General features: G+C 45.0%; 1 protein-coding gene across 1 annotated transcript in view; it reads right to left on the minus strand.

The window, feature by feature from the left end:
- ntn4 (netrin 4) overlaps nucleotides 1-15,768 on the minus strand; it is a 32,640-nt gene extending 16,872 nt beyond the window's left edge. Inside the window, exons 1-3 of the mRNA XM_061253123.1 lie at nucleotides 15,295-15,768; nucleotides 13,154-13,689; nucleotides 6,403-6,675 (exon numbers count right to left, since the gene is read on the minus strand). Coding sequence (XP_061109107.1) covers nucleotides 6,403-6,675; nucleotides 13,154-13,689; nucleotides 15,295-15,355 — 870 coding nt within the window. The 5' untranslated portion in view covers nucleotides 15,356-15,768. The remainder of the gene's footprint in view (nucleotides 1-6,402; nucleotides 6,676-13,153; nucleotides 13,690-15,294) is intronic.
- Nucleotides 15,769-27,915: the final 12,147 nt, after the last annotated feature.

The raw sequence follows: 27,915 nt of genomic DNA on the forward strand, positions 1-27,915 counted from the left end.
CTCAGAGTTGTCCTCAACTTTGACTAACAATCAAAGGCAAGAATTCTTTCCTCATAAATAACGTTTGACATATTGTTGAGTTTAACGGTCACAAAAAGCAACTCTCAAACAAACTGAGTTTGTGAAGAAAAACTTGTAATGCTTACATTTACTGTTAAGGCGAGGACAATGTTGACTGAACACAGACCACAATGTTTTAATGCATGACTTACAGCATACCATTTCACTGTGGTAATATTCAGCGTATGGTTTTCCATGTTGTGGGTGGATGGGACTGCACAAATACACAGGCAGACAACTGCATAGGTTTTCTTCCCTTGCATCCCAGACTGCAATTATAGTCTTCACCCAGTAATACCTCTCAGGGTAGGTAAGAATGGGCTCTAATTCCTCGCCACCTGATTTGTACGCTGCGGTTCTGGAAAAGCCACCGTTCACTGTGATGCCTCTGGTGGCGACGCTTGTCTGTAACACAGTACGTGTGCTACTGTGAGTCAGCCCTCAGCTGTGAAGGACACTCCTGAGGGACCGGGGGTCACGGTCGAGAGAACATTCCTCAAATCCAGCGCTGGAACGTGTACGAGACCCATGGTGGGGGGCGGTGGGGAGTGGGGGGGGGGGGGTCTCTGTCCAGCGTACGACCCCCACAGACTCTGCCTCTCAAGCCTAGTTAGGCCTGAGCAGCGAGGTGAGACCGAGCGCGGTTACACAGAAAAAAGGGAGGGAAAACCCTTCTAAATTTGGAAGCAGATAAAGCAGGGCCCCCCTCGCTCCACGCGTCAGGGAGGGGAGGCCGTGGCAGGGAGGCTAATCGGACCCCCCCCCCACCACCACTGAAAACAGACAGACAGATGGGGTCTGTTTCCTCCCGTGTCTACACCAGCGTGGGCCTCAGACCACCTCAGAGCTCTGCATAGCTGAACCGCATGGTCTTTACCTCACACACACATACAGGAGCTGAAACAGGCCTGGGGCTGCCAACTAACCAGCCCAGGGGTCTGCGCTGGTGCTGGTTTTCGCTCTTACGGTGCGCTTAACTGATCGTTTAGAGCAGGTGATTACATTCACTCACTTCACCTGCTTGCTCTGGTCTGAACTGGTGATTTTAAGGTGAAAATAAAAAACCTGCAGAGCTTGTGGCTCTCCAGGACCAGGGTTTCAAAGCCCTGCTCCAGACCTGCTCCAGACCTATAGAGAGACCAGGGGTCATCGGGCCTGGAAGCATGCTTCTTCAGAGCAGTGGTATGACACCAACACTCTCAAGGCTACCTTAGCAACCACAAGAAAACGGTTACAAAACACATACGGAGAGGTTCGTCCAAAGTGACTCAATATATTGTTGAGAATCCAAAGCCCTAGTCAAAGCAGCTCCAATGACCAGTTGGGCCCACTTGTGTAATAATGAGCCTGGTTTCAGGTGCAATAGGACCACAGGTGCAGAGTTAGTTTTAGCTCAAGGTGTGGATAAGAGGAATGGAGTAAATAGTAAGTCAAATTACTGAACAAAGCAGTGTGTATGTATGTGATAGCACTGTAGTATCTTACCACTGACCATTCACATTCATTTATTACGGTCTCAATTTGTCACGCAGCAGGACACAGGAACTCAGACAACCTTACGCTCAAGGAAAACCTTCTCAGATTAAACAGCTTCAGACAAAACAGCTGAAGCTGAAGGCTGAAGCTGGGGGCTATGGAGTATAAACACGGTGCCCTGGGCGGATAACAGCATCGGCAGTGAACGGCCGTAAGTAAGCAGAGCGATCCGTGGAGAGGCCGGGGAGAGCGGTACAGGCACCTGGCAGACCGTCGCATGGGGATGCCGGACCGGTGCCGTCCCAAAACGACTTCACGTGTTTACCAGCGAGACACGGGAGGACGGGGGCATGCTTCGCTGATCGACCCCCCTCCCCTCCCACCAGCCCCCACCCCCCGCCTTCCTGTCCCTGCTGCCCTCTGCAAGGTCCGGAGAGAGCACTGCTGATATATGGGCATTCTTACAAGTCCGGAAGTGTCTGTACGGAGTGTGTCTGAGTATGCAGCGGGGGGGGGGGGGGGGGTGCAGATTACAACACAGCAATGTTTTGACGGGACCTCTCAGATCAAACAGGCTGGGCCCCAGGCTGACAAACAGGGGCAGAGAGGCCGGGGGCTGGTGGCAAGGGACTGGGGGGTGGGGGAGAATTTGGGGGTTGGGGGGGGGCAGGAAGGTCCTAGCATCAGGAGGATGGGCGTCTCTCCCACCAGCTTCCCTGACAAACACGGCAGTGAGGCGAGCTTCAAAACAAGCAAATAACCGACGGCGTGCGTATGTGTGCGAGCACATGAATAATACACAGACTCGCGCCGCTTCATGATGTACAACTGTAAACAACCAGCACATATCCACACGACGCGTCACTGGAAAATGAATTTTCACGTCTCATTTTCCAAATTCTGGTAATGCTCCAGTGAATGGGTGCACAGTGGCAGGGCTGGTGGTGGTGCTGGTAGGGGCGTGTCTACGCAGTCGATTCACACAGAGTTCTCTAGAACCTTCTCAAGAGGTGCTGACTGTTGCTGTCATTAACAGAATGTAAACGGTATTTTTCGGCCTTTAAACCAAAGGTCAGGTTCAGGTCGTTAGGAAACCAGTGTATGCGGCTGTGAATATCTCCACCCTCCTTGTCAACGCTGCAAAATAGGCTCTCGTGTCGAGAGAAAACATCCAAGACAAGTGACCTGAGAAAACAACAAGAGTACTGCAGGAATAATATGACAAATAAAACTGCACTATTCAACACAGTGGCTATTACAATGTTATTGTAATAACATTACGGTTATGTAACAGCAATTGGTGTAAATATGAAATTCTGAAGTGATCGTAAAAGAAAAACAGTTGCCTCTGATTAGCAATAGCTCATTACAAATAAAGCAAGGACTAACCTAACGAGATTTAAAAAACAAGAGGGTTTTCTGAGCAGATTAGTGTTTAATACATTGGTATTTATTTATTTAGAAAATCTCATTTTTGCTACAGTCAACAGTCAACTGTAAACCGCAAACAACATCCCCCATCCCCCAGGTCTGTAGTAGAAAACTGAAATCTCTCTACACATCTCTGTTGTGCGGCCTTTGTTTGGGTTTTGAGAGAGCGATATCTCTGTCTTGGGTAGAAAACAAAACAAAAACAAGAAAAACACACTCTGGTCTTACCAAGGAAACTGCCTATATAACTTGTTGCATCTCCAGGTAATAACTGTTTTTGTACATCTCATTTTAATGCCTGTTAATTATAAACCTCCACGTGATTGTAATGAGCAGGTGTGTTATTTAAACATATGCCACCACTTTATATTGAGACACGACAGGGCTAATTACAGTGCATCAAGACAGTTTGACTGCCTGGCATACAACGCATTATCCTGGATATGCACAAGTGGAGTGGCTATAATATTTAGTGTGAAAAAGTAGACAGTCTGCTACTGTGAATTACCCCTCAGTGTCAGACTGTGCCACTGCATCTTTACCCAGCCCCCTGTGTGCAGTAGCACGTTATTAGGCAATCACTGGCCACTTGGGGTGAGTCACTGCGCCAGTAGTGTGGGGTGCCTCCTTGAGTGAGCACTTACTTAAGTGGGCCATAATTTAAGAAAAAACTTTCCACTTGTCCATTTTTTTGTGTGCGAAAACACACATGTACACGTGGGGGATAAAGGCGGAAGTCGACAAAGGCAGGACACATAAACTCTGAAAGAGTTTTTATGAGTTGACAATGGGGAGAGTGGACTCATATAAACTTGTTATTAAAAGACATTTACTGTCAGTCAAACTGCAAAATAAACAACAGTAATTAAAAATGTAATTACTAAAGGACAATGGCTTAATTGTCAAAACATTGAACTAAAATCTAATTCTCTTCACTCTGGTCTGGAACTCGCACTGAATAATTCAGCCTTTTCCAGGACTCGGAGCAGGGCTGCCCTGTTTCCAGATCCTGTTTCCTCCTGTCTCACACTTCTCTGCATGCCTGGCCGAGATTAAAGGGTATTGACTGTAAACAAGGGGGCATTTATGGGCTTGGGTTCTGGGATCACATACGGGAAGTGCGAAAATGTAATGCAATCAGCAGATGTCTGGAGAAGAGGCAGAAGAATCACTTTCCATTCTTTTCACCCCGGTGACGCAGAGCTCCTGCTCAAAGGCCCCAGTGTTACCGTTTGTTCTGATCGTGCTGATAGGTGCTAAACCCAAGAGCGAAGAATGCCCAAAGCATGTCATCCTAAAGATATGTAACATATTCATTCACTGCCCCCACCTCATCCCTTTCCCCTCCGAACACACTCCTCCAAATGAGCGTTTTATATCTGATCCAAAAACAGCAACTGCCTTATCTACAACAACAAAGTTTACACAAACAGAGATTTGAATGCCATTCTACATTGCTGGCACGATTCAAAAGAGCACTGATGTCCTGTTTTGAAGAAACCAACTGTAAAACCCAGCCCTGATAATCTGCCTGGTGCTGGTCTTGTTACAAGCAGGCCAGGAGACAGGGTTGTACAATTGTGCAATACAAAATTGATTGATTACAATGTGCTTGAGTAAAACGCAGCCGGGTCATTCTATGGATATTGTTGCTCAAGCCACTCAGACACTGATTGAAAAATTAACCTGAGAGGACAGGGGGCGGGTTTCAGTACACTGAGTTCAAAAATGCTATTTATTACCTTAGGTGAATTTGCTCCTTTGACCTGCGACCTGTGACCTAACAATGGTCAACACAAACAGAGACATGGACCTAGAGAAGTCGACCTGAGGACAGGTTAGGTGCTACAATCGTTTGTCGCCCTTCAGTGTGCTCTTGATGAATAGGACCTCCAAGGAACAAAATACCAGACAGAAGCCCCTAAATCACTTTGGGGAAGCCGCCAGATAAAGGTGAAGTTATGCATTTTCCCCAACTAAGCTCAGCTCTAAATTCTTTAGGGAATGTTGTCTTCGCTGCATGAACATAGGGCACAAGCCTTCCAAATTCTGCCAAACACTTAGCTTTACCTCTCCCCATAGACTTCCATTTCTATATGAAATGTCGCGAATTTAATTTATTTGGAGGTAGCTCCTAAAAATTGTAAATCGATATTCTATATAGACATCTCTAAGACAATAACACGTTACAATACTGAACACTCATTTATTTAAAATTTTTCATAATCTAGGGTCAGATCTGGAATTTAAATTGAACGGGTAGTGAATCATAATGAACTAACATGTGCATACACAGCCTATATTGTACTTCATTTTTAAAAAATTTGATTTCATTTTCCAGGGAATGCCATTTTTAAGAAACTAAACTTGAAAAGCCGCACCTAGGAAGGTTCCAGTACTACATAATGGCATCAAAGCCAATGAATACAAAGCACTGTGTGATCCCATTACAAAACACACACACACACACCCACTCATACAAACACTGCTGCCCTCTGAGGAAGTGCACTTGACACCGGTTAGGTCATTATAAGCTCAGCTGTGTGACATGCTGCCGAGTCACAGAGCCAGGCTGCAGGGATGAATTGGCCCCTCGAGCAGGGAGGAGCCGCGATCGATGCAGGTTATCGCAGAAGCACGAAAGGCCAGAAAGGCCAGGAAGGCCAGGAAGGCCAGGACAGATGAGAGGACCCCGGATGAGAGGAATAAACCTAGTAAGCAAAAGCCAGACTCTGGACATCTAGAGAGGTAGACATATATTTTGACATATATAAACAAGATTAAACCCCAGTATTGCTCAGGCTAGAGTAGTCGGCTAGAAAATGAAATGTAGCCAGGTTTTCAGCTGCCTAGACAGTGTTTCACTGACTTTTTGCTGACTTTTCAACACAAAACGGTTCACTGGTTCATCCTATTCATCGGTGTGACTCTCTATGAGTCAGAGTGCTCTTTACCGTCGGGAGACAGTCTGTGAGGACTGTTTACCCAAAAAGCAGGTGCATCCATTATCAGCTGCAGCTGGGCACACAGGCTTTTGGCTACTGGCATGGGATGTACTATTGTGTGTGTGTGTGTGTGTGTGTGGGTGGAGATCCTCTGCATATCGTGGCTTCTGCCAATTTGTTTTGGAGGTTGGGATAACACAATAGATGGTACGAAAAATAATGGTGTGAGAAACAAAAATTCACATACAGTACAGTACACACAAATTTAGAAACATTTGTAGGGTTGTCACTTGATGGCCTGTCCTGGACAGTCCTGCCCTATTAAAAACACAGGTCATGTTTATCCTACCATGCTAATGACTCAAGAGAACGTTAAGGCCAATTGGATTCCTATGCCCATGGTTTTTAGCCCTTTCTAGGGTGGCTTTCTAGTGACAACCCTTTTGTGGGGATGCACAGAATTGTGGGAAATGTAGTTCCCTTCACTCACCACGTGATTGGTCCTCTCTCTCATTGGCTGGTACCCATGGGCGGGCATGCAGTGCTCGGCGTGCCCGTTGCAGAAGCAGCTGCCCTTGACGATGAAGTCGTAGATGGCGTAGTGCTGGGTGGGCAGGCCCTGGGCGGCGGGGTCCTTGGCCTGGCAGGGGCAGGACTGGCGCTGGAGCAGGCGAACCCGCAGGTTTGTGACCCGCAGCTGCTGCTGGGCGGCTGAGCTGTAAGGGTCCAGGGAGCGCCAGGGGGAGAGGGCACGGTAGATCACCTGTAGAGGGGAGAGCCGACAAGAGCCCATCAACATTCTGCAGGGCAGCCTGTAGCCAAGTGGCTAAGGTACATACCTGGGACCTGGAAGGTTGGTGGTCCAAACCCCAGTGTAGCCACGATAAGATCCGCACAACTGTTGGGCCCTTGAGCAAGGCCCTTAACCCTGCATTGCTCCAGGGGGGATTGTCCCCTGCTTAGTCTAATCAACTGTAAATCATTTTGGATAACAAATAACAGTCTAATGAAATATCTGCTCTGAACTACCGTTGACCAACATTAATGCACTACCACAGTACCTTACATTACATTCATTTGGCAGATACAATAGGTTGTACCGAAGGCTACAGTACACAGGAACATCAAGTTTAGTTTACATGGTACGTAAGCAAAGGCTGTGTCAGTAAATGTGTGGCATGTACTATAGTACCACAGTGAGGTTCTCCTTACTTACTGACCTATTCCTGAGCATTGATTCCAAAAAGGGGCACTTCTACTTCACCCCAAAACAAACTTCCCTGCTCCATTTCATTAGTCCCGACAATGCCAGCTCTCCAAAGCGTCTGGTCCCAGATATCAATCTCAGAGATTTCAGGCAAATATGTAAATTAATGGAAGTCAATCTCCCTACACTATCACCAGCATCACCTAAGCTGGACTACTTGAGCTTACAGCTGCACTGATTGCACATGACTTCCACTCATTTGGGCACTGACCTAAAAATTGGATCAAAGACTTTGGAAAGCTGACATTGTCATATCAAGTTACTCTAAAGATAAGAAAGGAAACGGGGTAAAATATCCCTTAAAGGGGCAGTTTACCAAAAATGAACATGCTTCGGTAGATGCGCTTTCGTAGAAGAACAAAGAGCTTAACTCTCTGGATGTACATTATATTTATATTTATATCTCACATTTATAACGTCTATTTATAAAGAGACGTTGATGTCGAGTTTTTCATGTAAATCTTAGGCGCATCGAGAGCCACAAAAATATGGGTCCCTTGAGATCTGTTGTATAAGGGTCAGCTGCACTGGTTATCTGGAAAACTCATCAAATCCCAGCGAAACCATCTGGATGGATTGATAGCAAGAGGAACCAAGAAAGCTCTCAGTGGGCTACATCAGGTATCTCTCCTGCTATAGATTCCCATAGTGCACATTAAATTTTCAGTGAAACGATTCGACTTGGTTTAAGGTTTCTCACAGCTGAGGCTCTTCGGCAGATGCTAAAAGTATTCACAGGGTAAGAACCAGACAGCACTTAGCCCTGTGCAGCAGTATTACAGGGGATATAGCCTTTCCGATTGCTTCAATTCTTATGCATACATACTCTTCTATTCAGCATCAATAGAGGGTTTTTGTGCTGATAACATATGTTTAAATTCCATACCCTGCTACCAACTCTCATTACGTTGGTTCATTATTATATCTGTGCTGAACCCAGCAGAGCTATAACAGCATTTACAGCATATTGACCAGCAAGCTCAACCACACCCTTCCACGTCTTCAGCTGGGAGAATGCAGCTTGCATGAAAACTCACAAGGATAGTTAGCAACTTCTTGTGTACTTCTTGATGAATCAGGCTGTTTAACTCACAAAGATATTTAGCAACTTCGTATATGCTTGTTGACATCTCAATCACTCTCTCTCTCGCTCTTTCTTTCTCTCTCTCTCTCTCTTTCACCCCCCCCAACCCCACCCTTCGTAGTTGTCACGTTTCCTGGCAAGCCACCAGGTCTGAGGCTTTTGTGTTTACAAGCTTTCATGAAAAAGAAACTGGAAACCACGCCCTTATTTCAGCACCTGGAGACGGTGAGAGAGAAAGGAGATGACTGGCGCAATTACCCCGGCGACTCCCACTGCTTTTACAGCTATTAGCAGTGTTTCTGCTGCTACACCTGCTGCTGTTACTGTCATTATCACACTGCCAATAATACTCACACTACTAAAATTATATTACTGCTTCTATATCAGCATATGGAGTTGCCATAGCAATAGTGAAGTAATATGACTACACTACCACTGCCATCACTATTACTGCTGCTGGTCTAACTGAGGTACTACGTCTAATATCACCATTACCGATTTTATTACTATTGGTACTAAAACAGGTTTGGCTAATATTAATACTGAAGTCATTAATATATATTTTATCTAAGTTTTTTTCACTTTCAGGAATGATATTTCTATAAAGAGCACTCCATCTTTTCATTCAAATTTTTTTAATGCAGTGTGATGTGCATCGACTCTCAATCATTACATCACCATTACATCATCGTTACATCATCGTCGCAACAGTGCTTCTCGCTCTGACTCGGACCCCGTGTTGTTTTTTTTCGCGGGCTGGGAGCATGAAAAACTTCACCGCGGCTCAGAGAAGCACTGGAACGGAGACGCAGCTTTATGTCCCCTGCCTGCTCTCAGCCCCGGCCTGGCGTGAAAGAAGCAGCACTATGAATTCACGAGCTGTTAGAGGAGGTCACGGGGTCGCTGCATTGTGTTCGGCAATTAAGGGGTACATAACAAATAGACCGTGGAACACGGAGACACTTGAGAAAATGCAGAGACAAAGAGCGGGCGAGAGATCCAGCCCTCCATAACTCTGCAGGGGGACAAAAGCGCCTGGAAAAGAGGCAACGTATGGAGGGGGGCGGGGGTCTCCGCACCGTTACAAATCCAGGAATGAAAAGTACAAAAACTGCACCTGATGATGGCATTGTAGGGACTATGGCGACAGAGAAGCATGTCAACGTACACACACACACACAAACACTCTCACACACACACATTCAAACACACACACAATTACACATCTAAAGACGCACATCATCAATTCTGCATCAAATCTCATCTCATCAAAACTTAATTTTTTTCTGATCACATACTCTAGAAACTACATCTACTGAAATATCTCAGGCGCAAAAACTTCTCTATTAGCTTCTCATTTAGGCATTTCTTAAAAGGAAAGGCCACAAATAAACAAACAGCAATTCAGTTCCCAGCATTCCCTTTGTAATCTCATAAAATGGTGGATTTATTTCGGAGGTCATGGGGCGGCTCCTCCACACAAGAGGAGCTGAACCCGTCAGTGAAATTGAATTTCCTCCCTGACAGACAGATGGGAAGGTGCAGGGAAAACGTCTAGCCCATCTCTGAGGGGGTCAGACGGTGGAACAGCACATTGACCCTCTCCGCACACATTCTTCCAATCCATTACTTCCCATAAATTATTCAATAAGCTGGGGGCCAGCTGAAAATAGCACTCCGAGAAGTGTGGGAGGAGGGCATGGAGGGACAAAACAAACAAAGGGTTTGTTAGTTTTCTTATTTTTTTTTTAAACCCAAAAAAAACGTGCTAGAATACTATAGCCATGTGCCAATTAAGCCAAGAGGTAAAGGGCTGAAAATTAGGCTGTCACATTAAACCAAACTGCATGTATTACACATCCTTGCTACTTGCTACTTCTCCACAAAATCTTTTAGGGTCTGGTCAACGTTCTCGTGCTGAAAGTTTCTGTGGAGCACATTTAGCTTTTAGCGCAAGAGATGACATGTTTTAATGTTTCGCAAAAGGGGAAAAAAAAAAAAACTCCAAATACCTGCCGCATATAACCGCTTGAAGCAACATTGCTCCTTCTCATTTCTATCCATCAGGGTTCATCTGATTGCATAATACAGAGCAATACCCTATGATGTCAGTACACCTCATCTTCCCTCCTAATGCTACTGCCACCTTTCTTTGGGCAAATTGTCTATGTGATGTAATGACAGCAATGACTATGCAGTCACTATGAGTCTTTACAATACAAAAAATGGTACACAGAAAAATGGTAGTTTGTAATGATATGGGGAAAGATCCATCATTAAGTTATACATTTCTGTGTTTGCAGGTGTGTGCATGCCTGCATGTGTGTGTGTTGTGTGTGTGTCTTGGCATGTGTCAGTGTTCTGGCCAGTATATAAATGCGTGAATTCAAGGAAAAAACATTCCTCAATCCTCACCCCGTAAAAGTTTATTTTTGCATTTCCATCGCATTCTTTGAAATACGGGGAAGCCTGACGTTTATTTGTTTTTCAGAAAGCAATCGCAGTGTTAAAATGTGGCCCCGTGAGTAACCTTCTTTGTAGGACTGTTTATGAAAGGAAGAATGGGGGTCAGACCTGTGGCTCTCCATCACGGAGACCGACCGGTGCACTGCCATGTTAAAGGCCATCCTTCCCACAGAAGGAGCTGAATCGCGGGCATTTCCTTTTCGTGATTGCAAAGAAACACAAACACTTCCCCACTCAGTAGGGGAGGGAGCATTTTAAGAGTCCGAGGAGATTTACAGCTCCCTGGGTAGTAAAATATGTCAGGATTATAAGTGAATCATAAATTTAAAAAGCGCTTAAACGTCATTCTTCAGGGACAAAGCAAAAAGAGCACCGGGGAGAAAGCAAACACCACGGGGAGAGGGGATGCTTCCCTGACACACATCAGAGATTAGCCACGGCTTTTCCAGCAGCCGAATCGTGCACCGTATCATGTTGATCATCATAAACCGCTCGTGGAGGTTTCCTTGACACCAAGCTGGCTTTTATCATCTCAGGTTCCCAAGCGAAAGCGCGCTGAATAAACAGCTAATGAGATAAGGGGGGGAAGAAGCATGCTTTACGGGATAAGGAGAAACGCTCACTTGAGCATGAGAGGAGATTTCGCTGTTAACCCCACTACGCCAGTCAAGCACCTGTCCCATGGCATGGGGAAGGCCCCAAACGCAGGTGGAAGCACATATGCAGGTGGGTGCAAAACTCACTGGTTACACTCCTCCTCAGGTTGCTTAGCAACATGCAAAAGTGAAAACCCAGTCATCTTTTTTTGTGCGACCAATTAGCAAACATGCATAGCTGACCAAAAAAAAAAAAAAACTAAAATCATTGAACTCAGGATAATACTGCTAAGCTCTCATGAATAACCAAAGACTTTGCCAGTGCATGCATTCACAGGACCACTTCACAGGGATTTTTCTCTAAATTGAATATTCTCTTTAGATTCACATCTTTGCCGTGCGGGGCCATTAAATGAAAAGAATTCGTACTTTAGGAGCTATTTCTGTGGGCTACGAATAAACAGTGCGCACGCTGGAAACGGATCAAAGCAGTCCTGGGACAATAAACAGCAGATCTGACCACTTAAGGTCAACAATGCAGCAGTTATCAAATTACAGTAATATTCAGAGCAAATTAATACACTCAGGAGGGCTTAAAGGAAAGACGCCGTGTCGTAAACACTGTACTTTTTTGTTGTTGTTGTTGTTTTTACAGAAACCCACAGCTGTGTTAATAATCGATTACTTTAAAAAGCAGCGATGGCCGGCTTAATATTTCTAGGATTGTCGGAGCTATACTACGCTGCTCTGCCAGGGCTAACGTTTCGTCACAGCAAATGTTCCGTTACAACAAATGTTCTGCATCAGGTCTGGGCCATGCCGGGAATGTTTGACAGATTGTTTCAATTAACTTCAATGGGCCACTTGTAAACTTCTCGTGCCACTGCTCTGCACCCCCCCTCACCCCCCACGCCCCCCTCCCCTAAACTGCCCGCTTCTAACCACAACAGTAGTTAATGATAACATTCCCTTCGATTGTGCAAAACCGTCGGGTGTTTGGATAAAGGCTTTAGGAGCTCACGCCAATCCAGAGGGCCGGGGTTCACTGAAGATTGAGCTCCAGCGTTTATCTCCCCATTCACCACCAGATATTTCACCATCATCACACCGAGCCTGTCGTGACTCAAGTGTGCCGTTCCTCCTCCCACTGAAGCATCCATCTCACACATACTATTCATACACACCGTATCTCTGTCATGTTCAAACATTATTATTATTATTACATAGCACTATCATTTCAGGCACCCTGGCCTGCACCATGCTCACACTCGCTGTTGACACTGTATGTTAACACAGATATTTCATTATTTAATAAAACGCCTGATGTTTTTCCCTATCAGGCGAACCCTGAAAGCTTTACCCAGCAAGGCATGAAATGACAGTTTGCTCTGTGACACAACTGGAGCACAAAACCGGAAGATGCATTATTTCATTCACGTGATCAGTCTTGGCCTCCTCCGTCCACAGCGATCTGCCACGAGCGCTAGAAAACACCTCCGTCCTGGGCTCCAAAGCTGCGTCACATGGCCTCCCTACTCTTAGTGTTAAACCCTGCTGAGAAACCTGCTACAGGGGCAGCCTGTAGCCTAGTGGCTAAGGTACCTGACTGGGACCCGGAAGCGTGGTGATTCAAGCCCTAGTGTAGCCATAATAAGATCCACACAGCTGCTGCTGGGCCCTTTGGGCCCACCTTGCTCCAGGGGGGATTGTTCCCTGCTTAGTCTAATCAACTGTAAGTCGCTTTGGATAAAAGCGTTAGCCAAATAACCAATTATTATTCAAAAGAATAAGTTCATCATTTCAAACCGGATGCTGCCATCGCACTGACCTCTCCGCGCGTGCAGGGGAAGGCTCCGGAATATTTGGAGGTGCAGGTAGCCCCGTTCACCGCATGGGCCGCCCCCTCACGCAGGCCGAAGGCTTCGCTGCAGTTTCGGGCGAAGTAGGCGAGCGCCGTCCAGGTGCGGCCAAAGTCCTGGGAGCGCTCCAGCGCCATGGCGGCTGGCCGCGGTGAGCGGAACACCAGGATCAGGTGCGTCATGTAGAACTCCGTCTCCAGGTCCAGCTGCACCGTCTCGGCATGCGCGCCCTCCGCCGACTGCCACCACGTGTCGGGGTGGCGGAAGGACGAGTCGCCCATGGAGGCCGCCAGGTGGGCCTGGTGGGGGTGGGCCGCGTTGCACTTGCCGCATTTGGGCGTCCCGCAGGCCCCAGCGTAGTCGGAGTAGGAGCAGTACGGCTCGGTGCCGTTGTAGCCGCACACGGACTGGGTCAGCACCCGTCGCCCCAGTGCCAGGTTCCCCATGCGGGGGTTACAGGCCCGGCCATCGCAGCGGGTCGCCACCCCCGATATCACCCCCAGCTCTGCAGGAGGAATGTAGGGGAGAAATGGTTAAAGAGAGGAGCAGGAGGAGTTGTTTTCAGCCATTGAGCCAATATTGAGTAAAATATTAGATTACAGTATATTACATTACATTTAGCCGACGCTTTTAGCCAAAGCAACTTCCAGTTGATTTGACAAAGCAGGGGCCAATCCCCCCTGGAGAAATGTGGGGTTAAGGGCCTTGCACAGATCTTATTGTGGCTACACTAGGGTTCCTGTCATGCAATTTAGCGATTTATAAGCTGCTAAAGGTTCCAATCTTGTGGCTATTGCAGTTGTAAAGCCTTTTGCCTGATGTAAAGCACTTTGAGATCATCTCAGTATGATGAAAAGTGCTATATAAATAAAATGTATTATTATTATTATTATTATTATTATTATTAGTTGTACTCCTCAGAAAATGACTAAATTATTCCCTACAGTTCAGCCACATTGTGTGTGGCAAGGTACAGTCAGGGTCTAAACATTGCAGTGAAAGTCAGGATCAAGAAATAAGTCAAACATTACGCACACTTCAGTACAACAATACAGCCCAGGGAAAGAGATTATGACACATGCAGTGAAAAATTTAGAGTAAACCGCCATTCATTTCCAAATCAACAAACACCCGCAAAGACACACCCACAGTCTCAGACCAAACAACGGCTTTGGATAAACACGTAACATACCCTAGACTCTACAGCATATCATTTCACTTTAATATATGAAATAAGTTATCTAAGCCTTCGTCCTGGGACAAACAGCTAACGTTTGCGTGCCTATAAATAGCCTATTTATTTTCTTATTAAACACCACACATGCAATAGAAAACGTAATTTTACAATAAATATACAACGGCTAACAAACCACTGAAAAGAAAGAAATGCATTCATTTGTAACCACTGCGGCACAGATGGTTGGATATGTCAACGGTGTGTGTGTGTGTGTGTGTGTGTGTGTGTGTGTGTTACACAGAGATGGCAGTAATACACAGTTGGAGAATCTAGGTTACAGACAGAACTCATTCCTCGCAGCCCGCGTGTGTAAATAAAAGAACCCTCGAGGCGATGATGACATCTTTACAGTTTCAACTGCCTGCCTGGCGTGACGCCGCTGCGTTCGTTCACCATAAGCGTGTTTTACAGCTTACATTAATGTGTGAATTCTGCCCTCGCTAAACACAAAAAGGGAAGTTCAATTTAGTTTACGCGAATGATTTTATGTTAATGAAAGGCTCTATTCACAAAAAAAAAAGCCTCAGGAAAGTGGCAACAACGCTCTTCGGCAAAGTACTTTCACTAGTTGTATTAGTTAGTGTAGTAGCCTGGTATCTGAAATACAAATATTGGAGACTGTAAGGACGTTCATGGGATGAGGCTGTCTAAAATTCTTGTCACGAACAGCAACACTAGCGAGTTACATATGCATCCAATTCGCTATTGTCTCCAAAAGGCCAGTTCATTTTTGGTGTACGGTGTAGCGTTGTTGCACTTGTCGCCTGGGCGCTCCATTTCGGCGAGGGAGCGTGCTACATTGTCTCATACTCCATCGCAGTAGCATAGACAGAAGTAGTGATGAAAAGGATCTTAAACAAAACAAATCTTTACCTGCGCATAAACGAGGTAGTCCACAGAGAGCTACCGCAGCAAGCAAAGTCCACCACCTCATTATCTCTTTCTTTCTGAGAAGCCTGGTTAAACACGCCAAACAAAGTCGACCGTGATCCTAAAAGATCCCAAAAAGACTTCGGTGAGTTTTTGAGAGTCGCTGGGGAAATGTCTCTCTGGTGTTTTTATTGTGACAAGTGGAGGCAAGTTTTCACCAGCGAGTAGATAGTTAGTTCCAGCCAAGCTGATTTCGTCCCAATAGTAACAACCAGGAGCTGTAATTTAAAAAGAATTCCCCGTTTGACAGCCCGACGGTCCAGATATTCAGGCGAGTGGGAGGTACCGAATCCCGTTCATTGGATGCAACGACTTTGCTAGTGCATATGTGTAAATAGTCCGTGCGTCTCCGTCGCAACCTGCTACCACGCTGCTGAATCGCTTTCCTTTGCCTCCAGATATATATCTTAAGAATATTGAGAGAGTGACAGGGGGTTTCGGCTCCTCCCAGTCTCTTTGCATTTTTGTCCGACTTAAAGGAACATTCCTGCTAATCATGAGTCACAGGACGTCAGATCAGCGCTGGCACGCCAGTGTTTACAAGACCAAGCACACAAACACGAAAACTGATGAAAAGTTAATTTGGTGCCCGTGTTCTGATGCACGCCATCATAAACGCAACACAGTTAACTGACTTTCTATAGAGTGTGTGTTCTTAGCCCTTAATATTAACGTTCGTGTGCTGTGCGAAGTAGGCTAGACACGAACGAAGCGCAAAGTGCGGGGTATTTGACAGAGGTGGGGGTAAAGCATCTCCTTGTCGAAGCCCTCACAACTAGTGGGTAATGACGCACTTTAAATTATGTTGATCCCAACAATGGAGCAAGAAGTAAGATGTTGTTAGCCTATTTAAACATTTGTGTTGATTAAAATATTACCACCAGCTCCATATCCTTACATAATCTTTTTTAAGTTTATGCCTGGAATGCATCATATTAAAAAATGCGACGGTTTCTAACTAATCTGTATCCCATAGATTTACTTTTTTTTTTGTCATATCAGTTAATACCACGCTGGTTTATAGGACCATAGCAGTGTGCAGACATATAATACTGCGATTATATGTCTGCACACAGCCTTAATATTTATAAATATAGTGCAGTTTATTTATATAGTAACGGTTACTATTTATGTATTGGCTAATGATCGCTTCTGTAAATAGCCTATGGACTATATTTAACACTGCAACATCTGCAACAATTAAAATTATTATTTGTATTTTGCATTTTTAGGGGGTTTCAGAACAAATTATTAATTTGAATACTGAACGAGAACCCGTGAGACTGCGTGATCTCCTCCAAGTTATCTCAGTGATCGGAGACGGGTAGGATGTAGAATTCAGCTCTCCACGTGGCGCCTCCTAGTGTTGAGTTCAGTTACTGCAACATCAGATCTTTCAACTCACGATGAATAACCCAAACCATATTTTCATAATAAACCCAAACATAGCAAAGTTTCCTGTCGCATTAAAGCACATCCTTTCACTTCCTTCTCCTCCAGACTGAATTAATAATTTCATCTTTAACACAAATACCATCAGACAGAGGCGGAGCAGAAGTACACATCAGACAGTGAGATTGTCTAGCTTCAGTGCTCCTTGATATGCACAGTGTTCATTTTTTGACATGCATATAGATCATGCACATTCTTGTCATTGGTGGTGATAGGGGGCCACATCATAAGTTATTAGTCACTGTCACTTTCAAGCCATCTCATTGGTTCTTGCCAGGGAGGCGGTCCTGATTGCACTACGGCTTACCTGGGGCATGTGACCTTTGAACCTGGTGAGTAGTCTTCGGGGTGGCAGCAGTTAACCTTAGCTGCACTGCAATGACATCACCCCGAAGAGGACAGGAGAAACCAAGAGAAAGACATTCTTATGTAAAAATGGTATGTCTTATGTCCCGCACACTGTTGAGCTTTTCTACGATTATCTTTCTCAATATTCCTTTTCTAACTACTTTGTCTCTGGTGATAATAATAATAATAATAATAATAATAATAATAATAATAATAATACATAATGAATAATTCATAATAATAATTCCTTGCATTTATATAGTGCTCTTCTCACATTCAAATCGCTTTACAGTGATGAGGGGGAAAGTCGTCCTAGTGTAGCACCCACCTGGGTGAGGCATGGCAGCCATTTTGCACCAGAATTCTCATCACACATCAGCTGCATCCTAAACCATCCTGAGAGGAAAAGAAATATCAAAGTCAAAGAGAATATAAAAAATCAGAAAATGGGGGGGGGGGGGGTATGTATAAAAAGAGCTGTAATTCCTACTCGGTTCACCCAATATGGATGTAAAAATCCTCAAATTAAAGCTGAACGTCTGCACTTCAACCACATAGTACGTTTTCTGTTTGTTTGCTGGTGTACAGAGCAAAAACAACAAAATATGTCCAAATACTTCCAGACTGCCCTGTAAATAAGACATGATGGTCAGGTGTGACCTCAGTGACCATTCCACTCCCCCCCATCCCTCATTTTAATCCCCCCCTCGTGGAGTCCGCTACCGTTCTCTCCGTAGCTGACGTGACTTGTCTGAAAGTGTTACCGGCATTCCTCCCCTCTGCTGCGACGGAGGGAGACGCCTGACAGACAGGAACGCCACATTCCTCGGACGCTGCGAACCCCCTGAACCTGGGTTGGAGAGTGTCCTCACAAGACTTACCCAAGAAGCCAGCTCTGAGCATGTCTCTCTGGGTTCGTGTTTTTTGTTTTTGCAGTTTTAATCATCGTCTTCCCGTTACAGCTCTGTGTAGATATAGTCTATCAGAGGCGGTCATCTAAATTATGCCTTTTAAATGGTCTTGAGGGGGTTTGCACTGAAATGGACAGATAAGGATGAAGGGGCAAATGTTATTTGTGCATGTAACTGGACTTTGACTGTTATTTCTGTAGGCCCTGCTCATTACCTCTTGGTAAATGGATTACATTTCTGTAGTGCTTTTTATCCAAAGTGCTTTACAATTGATGCCTCTCATTCACCCATTCGCACACAGATGCACACATCGACGGCAATTGGCAATCGGCAGGCAAAGGTGCCAATCAGCTCGTCAGGAGCTATTGGGGGTTCAGGTGTCTTGCTCAGGACACCTCAACACACCCAGGGCAGGGAATTGAACTGGCACCTTTCTGACTGCCAGATGTCCGCTCCTGAGCTAATGTCACCCCCACCTCTTCTGATGTAATTCCTATACGCTTTACACATTGCAGTATTTGGACTTACTGTTGCCATTTCTGCTGGCTTTACAGTTACCAACTGCAGCTGCACAGGTGCATGCCTTGCTCGTTATGCCAAATTACCTTTGTGTTTTCCCCCCTTAGCAAAAATACACAAACACAGAATTATAAGATGTAAATGCCCATACCCCCCACACCCCACCACCCCCATCCTCTTCAAAGTATAATGACTACCTGGCGCAGGAAGTTCCTTTCACTGCATAATGGGACATCTACCAGTAGCTAAAGAGCTTAAAGTAGGTTACGAGAAGAAAGAGTGAGCTTGGGCACTTGAGTGAATGAATCTCTTCTGATGTTTCAGTAAAGTGTGTTTTCCAATTTTTTCTTCTTCTTTTTTTACTGTTCATTGTCTGCTCCCTGGGTAGGACAGGGGGGGAAGAATAGAAGGTTTACAAAGGGCCGCTGCTTCTAGAATGCAGCTCATAGAATCTTGGATGTGCAGAATGTATGTAACCAGGCAACAGGCATCCAATGGGCCCCAACAGGCTTCTTGCCCCCGAGCAGGTCATACATATTCTCTTTAACGCTTTCTTCTGCTCTGCGCTGGATATGGCCAACACCCCTCCCTCCTCTAATCTATAATACAGCAGAGCTCCTCGCCCTCCAGCACAACGTCACCCCTATATCACTTTACATCCCGGCATCGTTAACTGTTCACCGTGTGTAAGCGATAGCGCTGTAGGTTAGCATTGTGTCGAGGAGTGGCGATGCCCTACCCACAAAGTAGCAACAACACATCTAACACACTTGTTTGTAGAAATGATAATGTTCAACAGATTGAACAGACTGATTAACTCAACACCATGCTGGTAATGGATAAGTATCAAAGATAGCGTGTACATGCCTGGATCTAGGGGGCTGCGATGGGCTAGATCACCAGACGCATGTCAGAAACACCATCTCCCTTGTCAAGTCCATTCTCATTCAACTGCAGCTCATTTTTAATAAATAACATGTGAGGTGGAAGCAGTTTTCTTTTCTTTTTTTTAAAAAGCGCGCTTTTAAAAAGCTTTTGTAGCAGATCTCAGATTTCAATCAGTGTGAGGTATGTGAAAGAAAACGGAGGGGAGTTTTTCTTAAATATGTCCAGTAGAAAAGATGCACAGATATATTTAACTCTCAAAATTGCAAATGGCTGAACTTCCATCTGCACCTGGCCTACACAGTCATGGCTTCAGATCCCAATGAGCTACACCAGCTAAGAGAACGCTTGAGGGAAACAGATCATCTGTGTACTGTTGCAATGTTGCACGTTTTGACTGGGATGTATTTCTTCTTGTACTGTATTTGATAGTGGACCTCCCACTACCTTCTGCAATATAGTCAATGACTTTCACTCATCTTAATCATAATGTGTCAGTCTGCTACTGCTAACCCCCAAAATGTTATTCCAAACCACATGGAGAGGTGACACTGAAATTGATGCGTGTGACGGTCAGTAGGGATCTAGCCTTAGAGGCCTTGAGACATAATGTACAATGCCTCCAGGCTATCGTTTTCTTCCATGTGTCCTGTATTGTGCAAGCCGGAGGGAGTCGCTGAGTCTCCTGAGAGGTATGGCCACAGTTCACAAGAACTAAAATCATCCCACTGTGCTGTTAACCTGCAAGAGCGCACAGCCAAAACTTACACAATAACATTCCACCTCCATGACTGATGCCCCGCGATCACGAGCAAGAATTCAGCATCAATAGTAATCAGCATGTTTACTGTCACACGATGCGGTGATTTATGTAGGAGATTTACTGTTAAGCTGGAATATAACACATTTTTTAAATGAGGGCTAAACACAAATAATGATAAGTCCTGTCAAGGTAAAAAGATTAGAATGTTCAAAACATCTTAACTGAACATTCTAATGCTGATGTAACAATCATCACCGGTAACTGAAAGTGCTGGAGTTCTACAACACGGACTTGGAATAAACACCAAAAAAAAAAAAAAATTTTAAACCTACTCTTCAAAGGGATAATGTATTGTTGGATTTTTTTCCCCCAATGCATCCTCTGCTCAGAACTCAGTGGAATGACCAGTTTAGCAGCTGTATTTTTTAGAACGAGAGGCTCCTACTCTGCCAAGCTGCCTTCACCACCTGCCCCAACTACAGCCCTCCCCACCCCCCTCCTGTTCCACCAGGCCTACACCCTCTAATGTGTCTTTATAGGCATCAGTCATCACTGGTGTAAAACATTAACTCTGGCCACTGAGCTCCGCAGCTAGACACACAAAGAAGACTTTTTTACTTGGCCATATAAAACATAGCCACTGCTTGATGGAATGCTTCCTTTAGTTAAATTCAAATGGGACAGAACTTGGGGCGACATTGGCTCAGACGGTAAAAGCAGTCGTCTGGTAGTCGGAGGGTGTGTCGAAGTGTCCCTGAGCAAGACACCTAACACCTAAATGCTCCTGACGAGCTGGTTGGTGCCTTGCATGGCAGCCAATCGCCGTTGGTGTGTGAGTGTGTGTATGAATGGGTCAATGAGAAGCATCAATTGGACAGCGTTTTGGATAAAGGCGGTATATAAATGCCAATAAATTACCATTTATCATTCAAATGAACTGAACAGGCTCGATGGCGTCGATCTCTTGACCCAATTGCCTTGGAGATACCATTCATTTAAAAAAAGCGGGGGGGGGGGGGGGGGGGGTTGGTATATCATTACAGATCTTGCAGGGTGTGTCAGTCAACTACTTTACGCAGCCAACGGAAAACCCTGTACAGTATAGCATATTGCACACAGACGATACAGACACGCAGGCATCGCCTACAGCCATTAAGTGGAAAGCCAGAAAGGTATGTGCTTTATGTGGCCACACTGCACAGGTGAATGGGCACTGACCTCTGATTGGCTGAAGGAACAAGGAACAAAAGATGAATTGGTCAAGGGAAGATCACATGTTCTGTCCCAGCAGGCTGAGCGGTGTGGAGAAAAATGCCCCATAGCTTCCATCTTACATAGAAATCCTGACCTCTGTGCCTCTAATTCAACCATGATGACCTGGTGCAGACCCACAACGTGCAACTCCTTACCCATACAACTTCACAGTGACTAGCCAGAAATAAGAGACGGTAGCGCACACTGGGAACACTCATAGAAATGCACTCTGTTTAATGTATAGGTGAGACTGACATTTCAATGTCAAAAACAGAAACATGGGACACACCCAGAGGTACTGTACATAAATACCCTCCCACCAGTGCAAACCCACTATGTCCAGCACAAGGGAGATTATTTTTCAGCTGGTTTTCTAGTCACAGATGGCTTCCATTTTCCATGCATTTCCGGTGACTTTTCCTATTCCAGCCTTTCTCTATTCCAGCCACGCTGTGAGGCAAAATGGCTGCTGCTGTTAATTGAACAACAGAAGGAGGGCATGCACCTCCACCAGCACACTTTGCTCTCTTGCTGTGAAGAAACCCTCTACCCTTTTGTAATTAGCGTGGCTTAGATCCTCATGTTTATTGAAGTGGAGAAGTCCTTGGAAAGACTGCCTCGTTTCTCAGAAGGAAAAAAAAGGCAAGCTCAAAAGAAGGTTGTAAAGGCCAGAGTTATTTGTGGTCACCAAGAGCTGACAGGATGGAAAGTTCTCCCCCTTCTTCTCCTCCTCTCTCCCCCCTCCCCCTTTCCCCTATAACCCAGTAGAGGTGAAGGTGCTACCAATAAATATCAGCACAGATGGGTCTCACAGATTTCAAGTTCAGTTCTTTAAATTCATGTCTATTACAAGTATCTTAAAGATCTGATGATTACTGCCCTGGTGTAAAACCCAGCTATGACGAGTTTGCAATGACCAGCTACCAGCTGTTTCAAAACATAGCTTGAGCTGGTCAAACCATGTTGAGTATGGACCTAGTCTGAACTGGTAAACCAGCTACCAGCTGTTTAAAAACCTAGCTTGAGCTATTTTTCCAGCAGGGTGGATAATGATTGAGATTTGGCATTCAACTGACTAATTCACCTCTGAAACCAAGTGATAAATAAAATGCACAACTAATCAGTTTACGTGAGAAACTGCCATATTTAGAACCTGAACCTGAATCTGTCCTAAATTTTCTCACAGGGAGCCTCCACCTCTGCCCGTCAACCCCTGTATTTCTGGAGAAGTTGGCTCTCGGTATCATCCCGGTGACGTCTTCCCTCGTTACGCACGGAGATTTACACACGTTTAGCCGAGTTCAGCCCAGTATAAATCAGGAGGAGGGGCACTGGAGACAGGGAGGTTTTGTAAGGACTTCCATGTGTTCATAAGCCAGGCTCAGTGATCTGTCCCACTTTCGCCATTCCTGAGAACACGCCAGAGAGTCCAGGGAGGTAGGCAACAAGGATCAGTGTCATCATGTAACACATCATATAATACATGATGCAACATTATTATATGATGCCTTATGAAGCTCACGAACGTGACAGGCATCAATGCCTTTTTCTATGACAATAGGTGAAAACGTGCTTGGAAATAGAAAAACACCAAAAGTTTAAAAACAACACATGTAACATAATTAAAAATAAAATAAGTAATAAAGTCTCATTAAAGGCTCACATATTTTATTTTATTCTGATACTGCTTCGTTGGAGTAGAACCTGGCTCAGATGGGTTACATTTTTACACGTATTTAGTTTGAGTCAAACTCTTTTTGTGACTCATTTTAAGTGATGAAAATTTTCAGGAATTTCCATCGTAGGCAGTGAAAATAAAATACACATACAGTATATTGACTCAAAACACATGACACGATTCAAGAACTGTAGTTTCAGCTTCATCCGTATGTTTTCTCCTTGGCCATTTCGCCAGTCTGCCTTCGTCTTTCCTCTCACTGTTTTGCGCAGGAGGTGGAGGACCTCGCTGTGTGTCGGGGGAACGGGGTGTCGCTGAATCCAGTGTGGCGGTGACAAACAACACCTTTTGTCTCAGCGGTTCCTCTCTTCCGCTGGCCCTAGCGGGCAGGCCCGGGTGAGCTGCCCCACCTTGGGGGTGTGGGGGTAATTGATTGGGGGTCGGACAGATGGGCGCTGATGGATGGTCAGCCGTTGTTGCCCGTGAGCCGGGGTCAGTTTCCCCTGGCCCTCGGCATGACCCCCGGCCAGCATGTAGCACATCCCAGATCTCTCCCAGCGCACTGACAAAGTGCTGAAGGCTCAACACCCCAGGGGTCAGCCACTGGAAATGTATCAGCAAACAAGCAAGACGAGGTGTGTGTGTGTGTGTGTGTGTGTGTGTGTGTGTGTATGTGTGCACATTTGTGTGTGTGTGTGTGTGTGTGTGTGAGTGTGTGTGTGTGTTTGTGTGCCTGTTTGTGTGTATGTGTGTGTGTGTGTGTGAAGGGACTACAGAAAACTTATCATTCATTCACCTTCTATGTACCTTCTTTCTATGCTGCTTAATAACTTTCTGCCTCACAATACAGTATGCACACATTTCACATTCACAGAAAACAGGAATATGTGTAGCAGGGTTAGATTGGCTATTTGGCTGGGAAAGCTTGAGGCGATTTCGTCTTTAGCCGATTGGTAACGTGTTTGTCTACCAAAAAGTGAGAGGCCGGGGCTTCAAATCCTACCTCAGACTCAGGCAAATCTCTCTCTCTGTCTCTCTCTCTCTCTCTCTCTCTCTCTCGTATACTGTACTGTAATGTGTTTATACTGTATACTGTACACACATTCACAATCACAGATACCACAAATATGTATCAACTCTTCAAAACTCAGAAAAGCACTGAAAAGCTTAGCATTGAAAACAATGCATCCAATCCCATCAAAACAATTTAACAACAAAATAGAGGGGATTCATCTCTGTTTAAGTTGAACAGTTAGCTATTATCGCTATTACGGTGCGTATTGACAGTAAACAGTCAAATTACACACAACACTATAAAACAGCGCAATGCTAAATGCTGTGGTATACAGGAGCTACAGTGATTATGTGACAATAGGACTTACATGGCTCCCAAACCAGTGTTTGCCTGCAGCCAAATTCTTTCGTGACTGCAGTGATTCACATGTTACTCCCATAGCAGAATTACATAAGACAGGAAATGTGCCGGGAATACCGATGCGTTTCGTAATTATCGTGTTTCATAACGTGTTATCGACACCAGGTGGATTGAATCAGTAGGGTGTTTTCCATTACGACTTTGATCGATCAGGTGCGTTCACCGTTTGCGGCCGCTGTACAGACAGTTGTCCGGTGCAATGACACGCAGTGCTGCTGAGCTTTGCCCAGGTAACACAAAATTCTCTCACAATGTTGCTGGAACATTCACACTCTACAACATTCACACTACATGGCAGCAACATTGTGAGAACATTTTTGGCTGTTTGCGCTTTGGAAAATGGCTCTGCTAGCCTGTCACAGCTTTGGCCTTTTGCTGTATTTAATGTATTTATTCATTCATTCATACATGCATTAATCTATACAAAGTTAATTATTGTTTGCAATATACAGTATATGTATGCTTCTCATGTGGATAAAGCCAGCTGAACTGAACTGAGAGAGAGAGACAGAGAGAGAGAGAGTCAGATCCAGAGAAGAGTGATGCGTAAAGGGACGAGGACACCGGTCTCCTTCTCGGCCTGATGGAGCAGTGCTGTCATTAGTCTTGGGGCGGGGTATTATTCAGGCTGTCAGGGAGAGGGAGGGGGGAGGGGGTGCGGGCGGATGGCATTCCCAGGACAGTGGGGGGCTGACGGAGGGGCTCAGATGGGAAGCAGTGGGGTGCTGTGGGAATACGCACCCCCCAAAAAATAAAAAAGATCTGGTGGGTAAGGCTACAGAAACTGGTGGGGAAGCCAGGGCAGGGCACTGCTCAGAGGAGAGAGGCCACTCTCCTGCCTTCATGAGCCACGTTCACAGCCCAAAACATCACAACCACTGCACCCTGTAACCCAGGCAACGGTTTAAAGTTCAAACCTTCGGACAGACTACAATCCCAGAGTATGTTATTGATGTTGCCCGAGCTGGCCACTGGCTACTGTGTGATTTATGTTGGAGCACTTTGGGGTCACAACAACATTTTAGTTTAGGGCACAATGAAACCCTACGGCCTGTTCTAGATGTTTCCTGGTGTGAATGGGTGAACAGATAAGAGATACGGTTTACAAGAGAAATATGTGAATGGAAGGAAGGGCCTGCTTCGAAAATAGTTTTGAAAATATGTAATTTTCTCTGTAATTTCCATCCATACCTGCTGTCAATACGTGAAGCAGCCTGCTATCACGAAGAACAGAAACTGCCCTCAGACAATGTAAAAGGCATGTCAGGAATTATCTGCTATTCAAATTATTCACTCCTTCAAAAGATGTTTTACTTTGCCGCTGCAATTCACGGTGCTATTAGTGAAGAATCTGTACAGGAATGTGTCCCTGGGAAAGTAGGGAACATGTTTAACAGAAGAGAAAAGAGGTCCCAAATTCAACAAATCATCTGCAAACCACAAGAGCGTTCATCTGGAGGATGTATCATGGTGAGGAAGTGGACATGTCTCTCTCTGGCCTGCCACAGAGACTTGATTTAGCTCAATCAAAAAATAACCTGGGTATGTATGATGGGTCGGGTTCCCCTGCCACCCACCCGCTCTTCTGCACACGCACACACACACACACACACACACTCATACACACACACACATACACACACACACACACACTCATACACACACACACACACATACACACACACTCATATACACATACACACACTCACACTCATACACACACATACACTCTCAATCGCAACCCCCCAACACGCTCAATCTTCCACCCCAGGGTGTAATTCCAGCCCCCCCCCAGGGTGGAAGACGGGAACGTTATCTAGGTTAGGGACGGGAAGAGCGCTGCGCTCCTCGGAGTGGGATGGGAACACGCTATGTCCGGAATGTCTTCTCCCGCCTCACAGGCCTGACCCCGTTTCAGGCCCCGTGTCCATCCGGAGCGGTTGTATAACACCCAGTTTCCCAAAGAATCAAACATCTCACATCCTGCTCTCACACAGATCCTGGGTTATTAAACTCAAAAATTTTAATTTCTTAGTCATTTATTTATAGCTGTCTATGGTATGCCAGTGTGGGAAAGCTAAGACAGAATGTTGAAGGAATATTGGAGAACATTCCAGTTTTATTCCAATGGTTGTGAGATAATGTTACTTATAACATAAACATTTCCCAAGAATATATTAAAATTGCAAATACATTGCAATTTGTAAGTAGGACAGTGGCACAGCACATTTAATTTGAAACTGAACAATGATCATAAGGTTTGTCAGACCAAAAAAACAACATCAATCATGATACAGCTCAGTAGAAGTGAAGGGGAAGTCCTGACTCAACAGGTATGGCACAAATGCAACGGCAATCATTCATTCAACTTACCTGGGAGGGATCACTGGCTCCCTCCATTGGCTGAAATCAGTATTGAAAGTCCTATAGGCCTGTCATGGCCTAATGTGCCACATTGCCACACTACAGCATAACCCAATTTGACATGAACAATCCAAGTCGAGAAGGCACAGGTAGCAGCATTTAATGGCCAATGAACCCTTAAATTCCAACACTTGGGTTTTGTTAGATAGGCTTGAGGATCCAAGTGCCTACACTCTGCCATTCATGTGTTCATGACGAGAGGTTAGACTCCAGTGATTTACAGGTGATAAGAAAATAATTCAGCAGGCCCATGTCTCTAAGGCTTCAAATGTCAAACTGTATTATCGTGAAGTAGCCTGTTTTAGTGCATCCTTCCAGAGCAGAGCAGGTGAAGAAGATTCTTTGCCCGTTCACTAGAAAAGCAGAACCCTGGATTTTTACTCTACTTTAGTTAAAGCTTTGACCAATGAAGTATTCAATTTTTCAGTGAAGAGGAAAGAAATGAGATTTGAGTTTACAACATTACTCAAGCATTTGGTACAGTGTTCTCTGGTAATCAAGCAGAGTTATTCAGCATGAGTAGAAGAGATCTTTTTTCCAGATGTAGTAGCTAGGTAATTGCAAGATATATTGAAAATCAATGAAAAGCTGAAGCACGTTATTTGCTTAAGTGACAGTGGACAGATAATGAGGTGCGTGTAAAAATTAATGAAGCAAGCACCCGTGAACCAAGACCAGCACCTGATTGATTGTTATTACTTCTCATTACATTACATTATTGGCATTTGGCAGATGCTCTTATCCAGAGCGACATACAACAAAGTGCAAAGTGCATACCCGTAACCAGGGATAAGTGCACTGAAAGACCCTACAATTTCAAGTGCTAACAGTACAACAAAGGTCAGGACTAGGGCCTATTTGATTAATTTGATTAATGGATTATATTTATATCTAA

The sequence above is a fragment of the Conger conger genome, chromosome 8, assembly GCF_963514075.1.
Source record: "Conger conger chromosome 8, fConCon1.1, whole genome shotgun sequence".
NCBI classification, from domain to species: domain Eukaryota; kingdom Metazoa; phylum Chordata; class Actinopteri; order Anguilliformes; family Congridae; genus Conger; species Conger conger.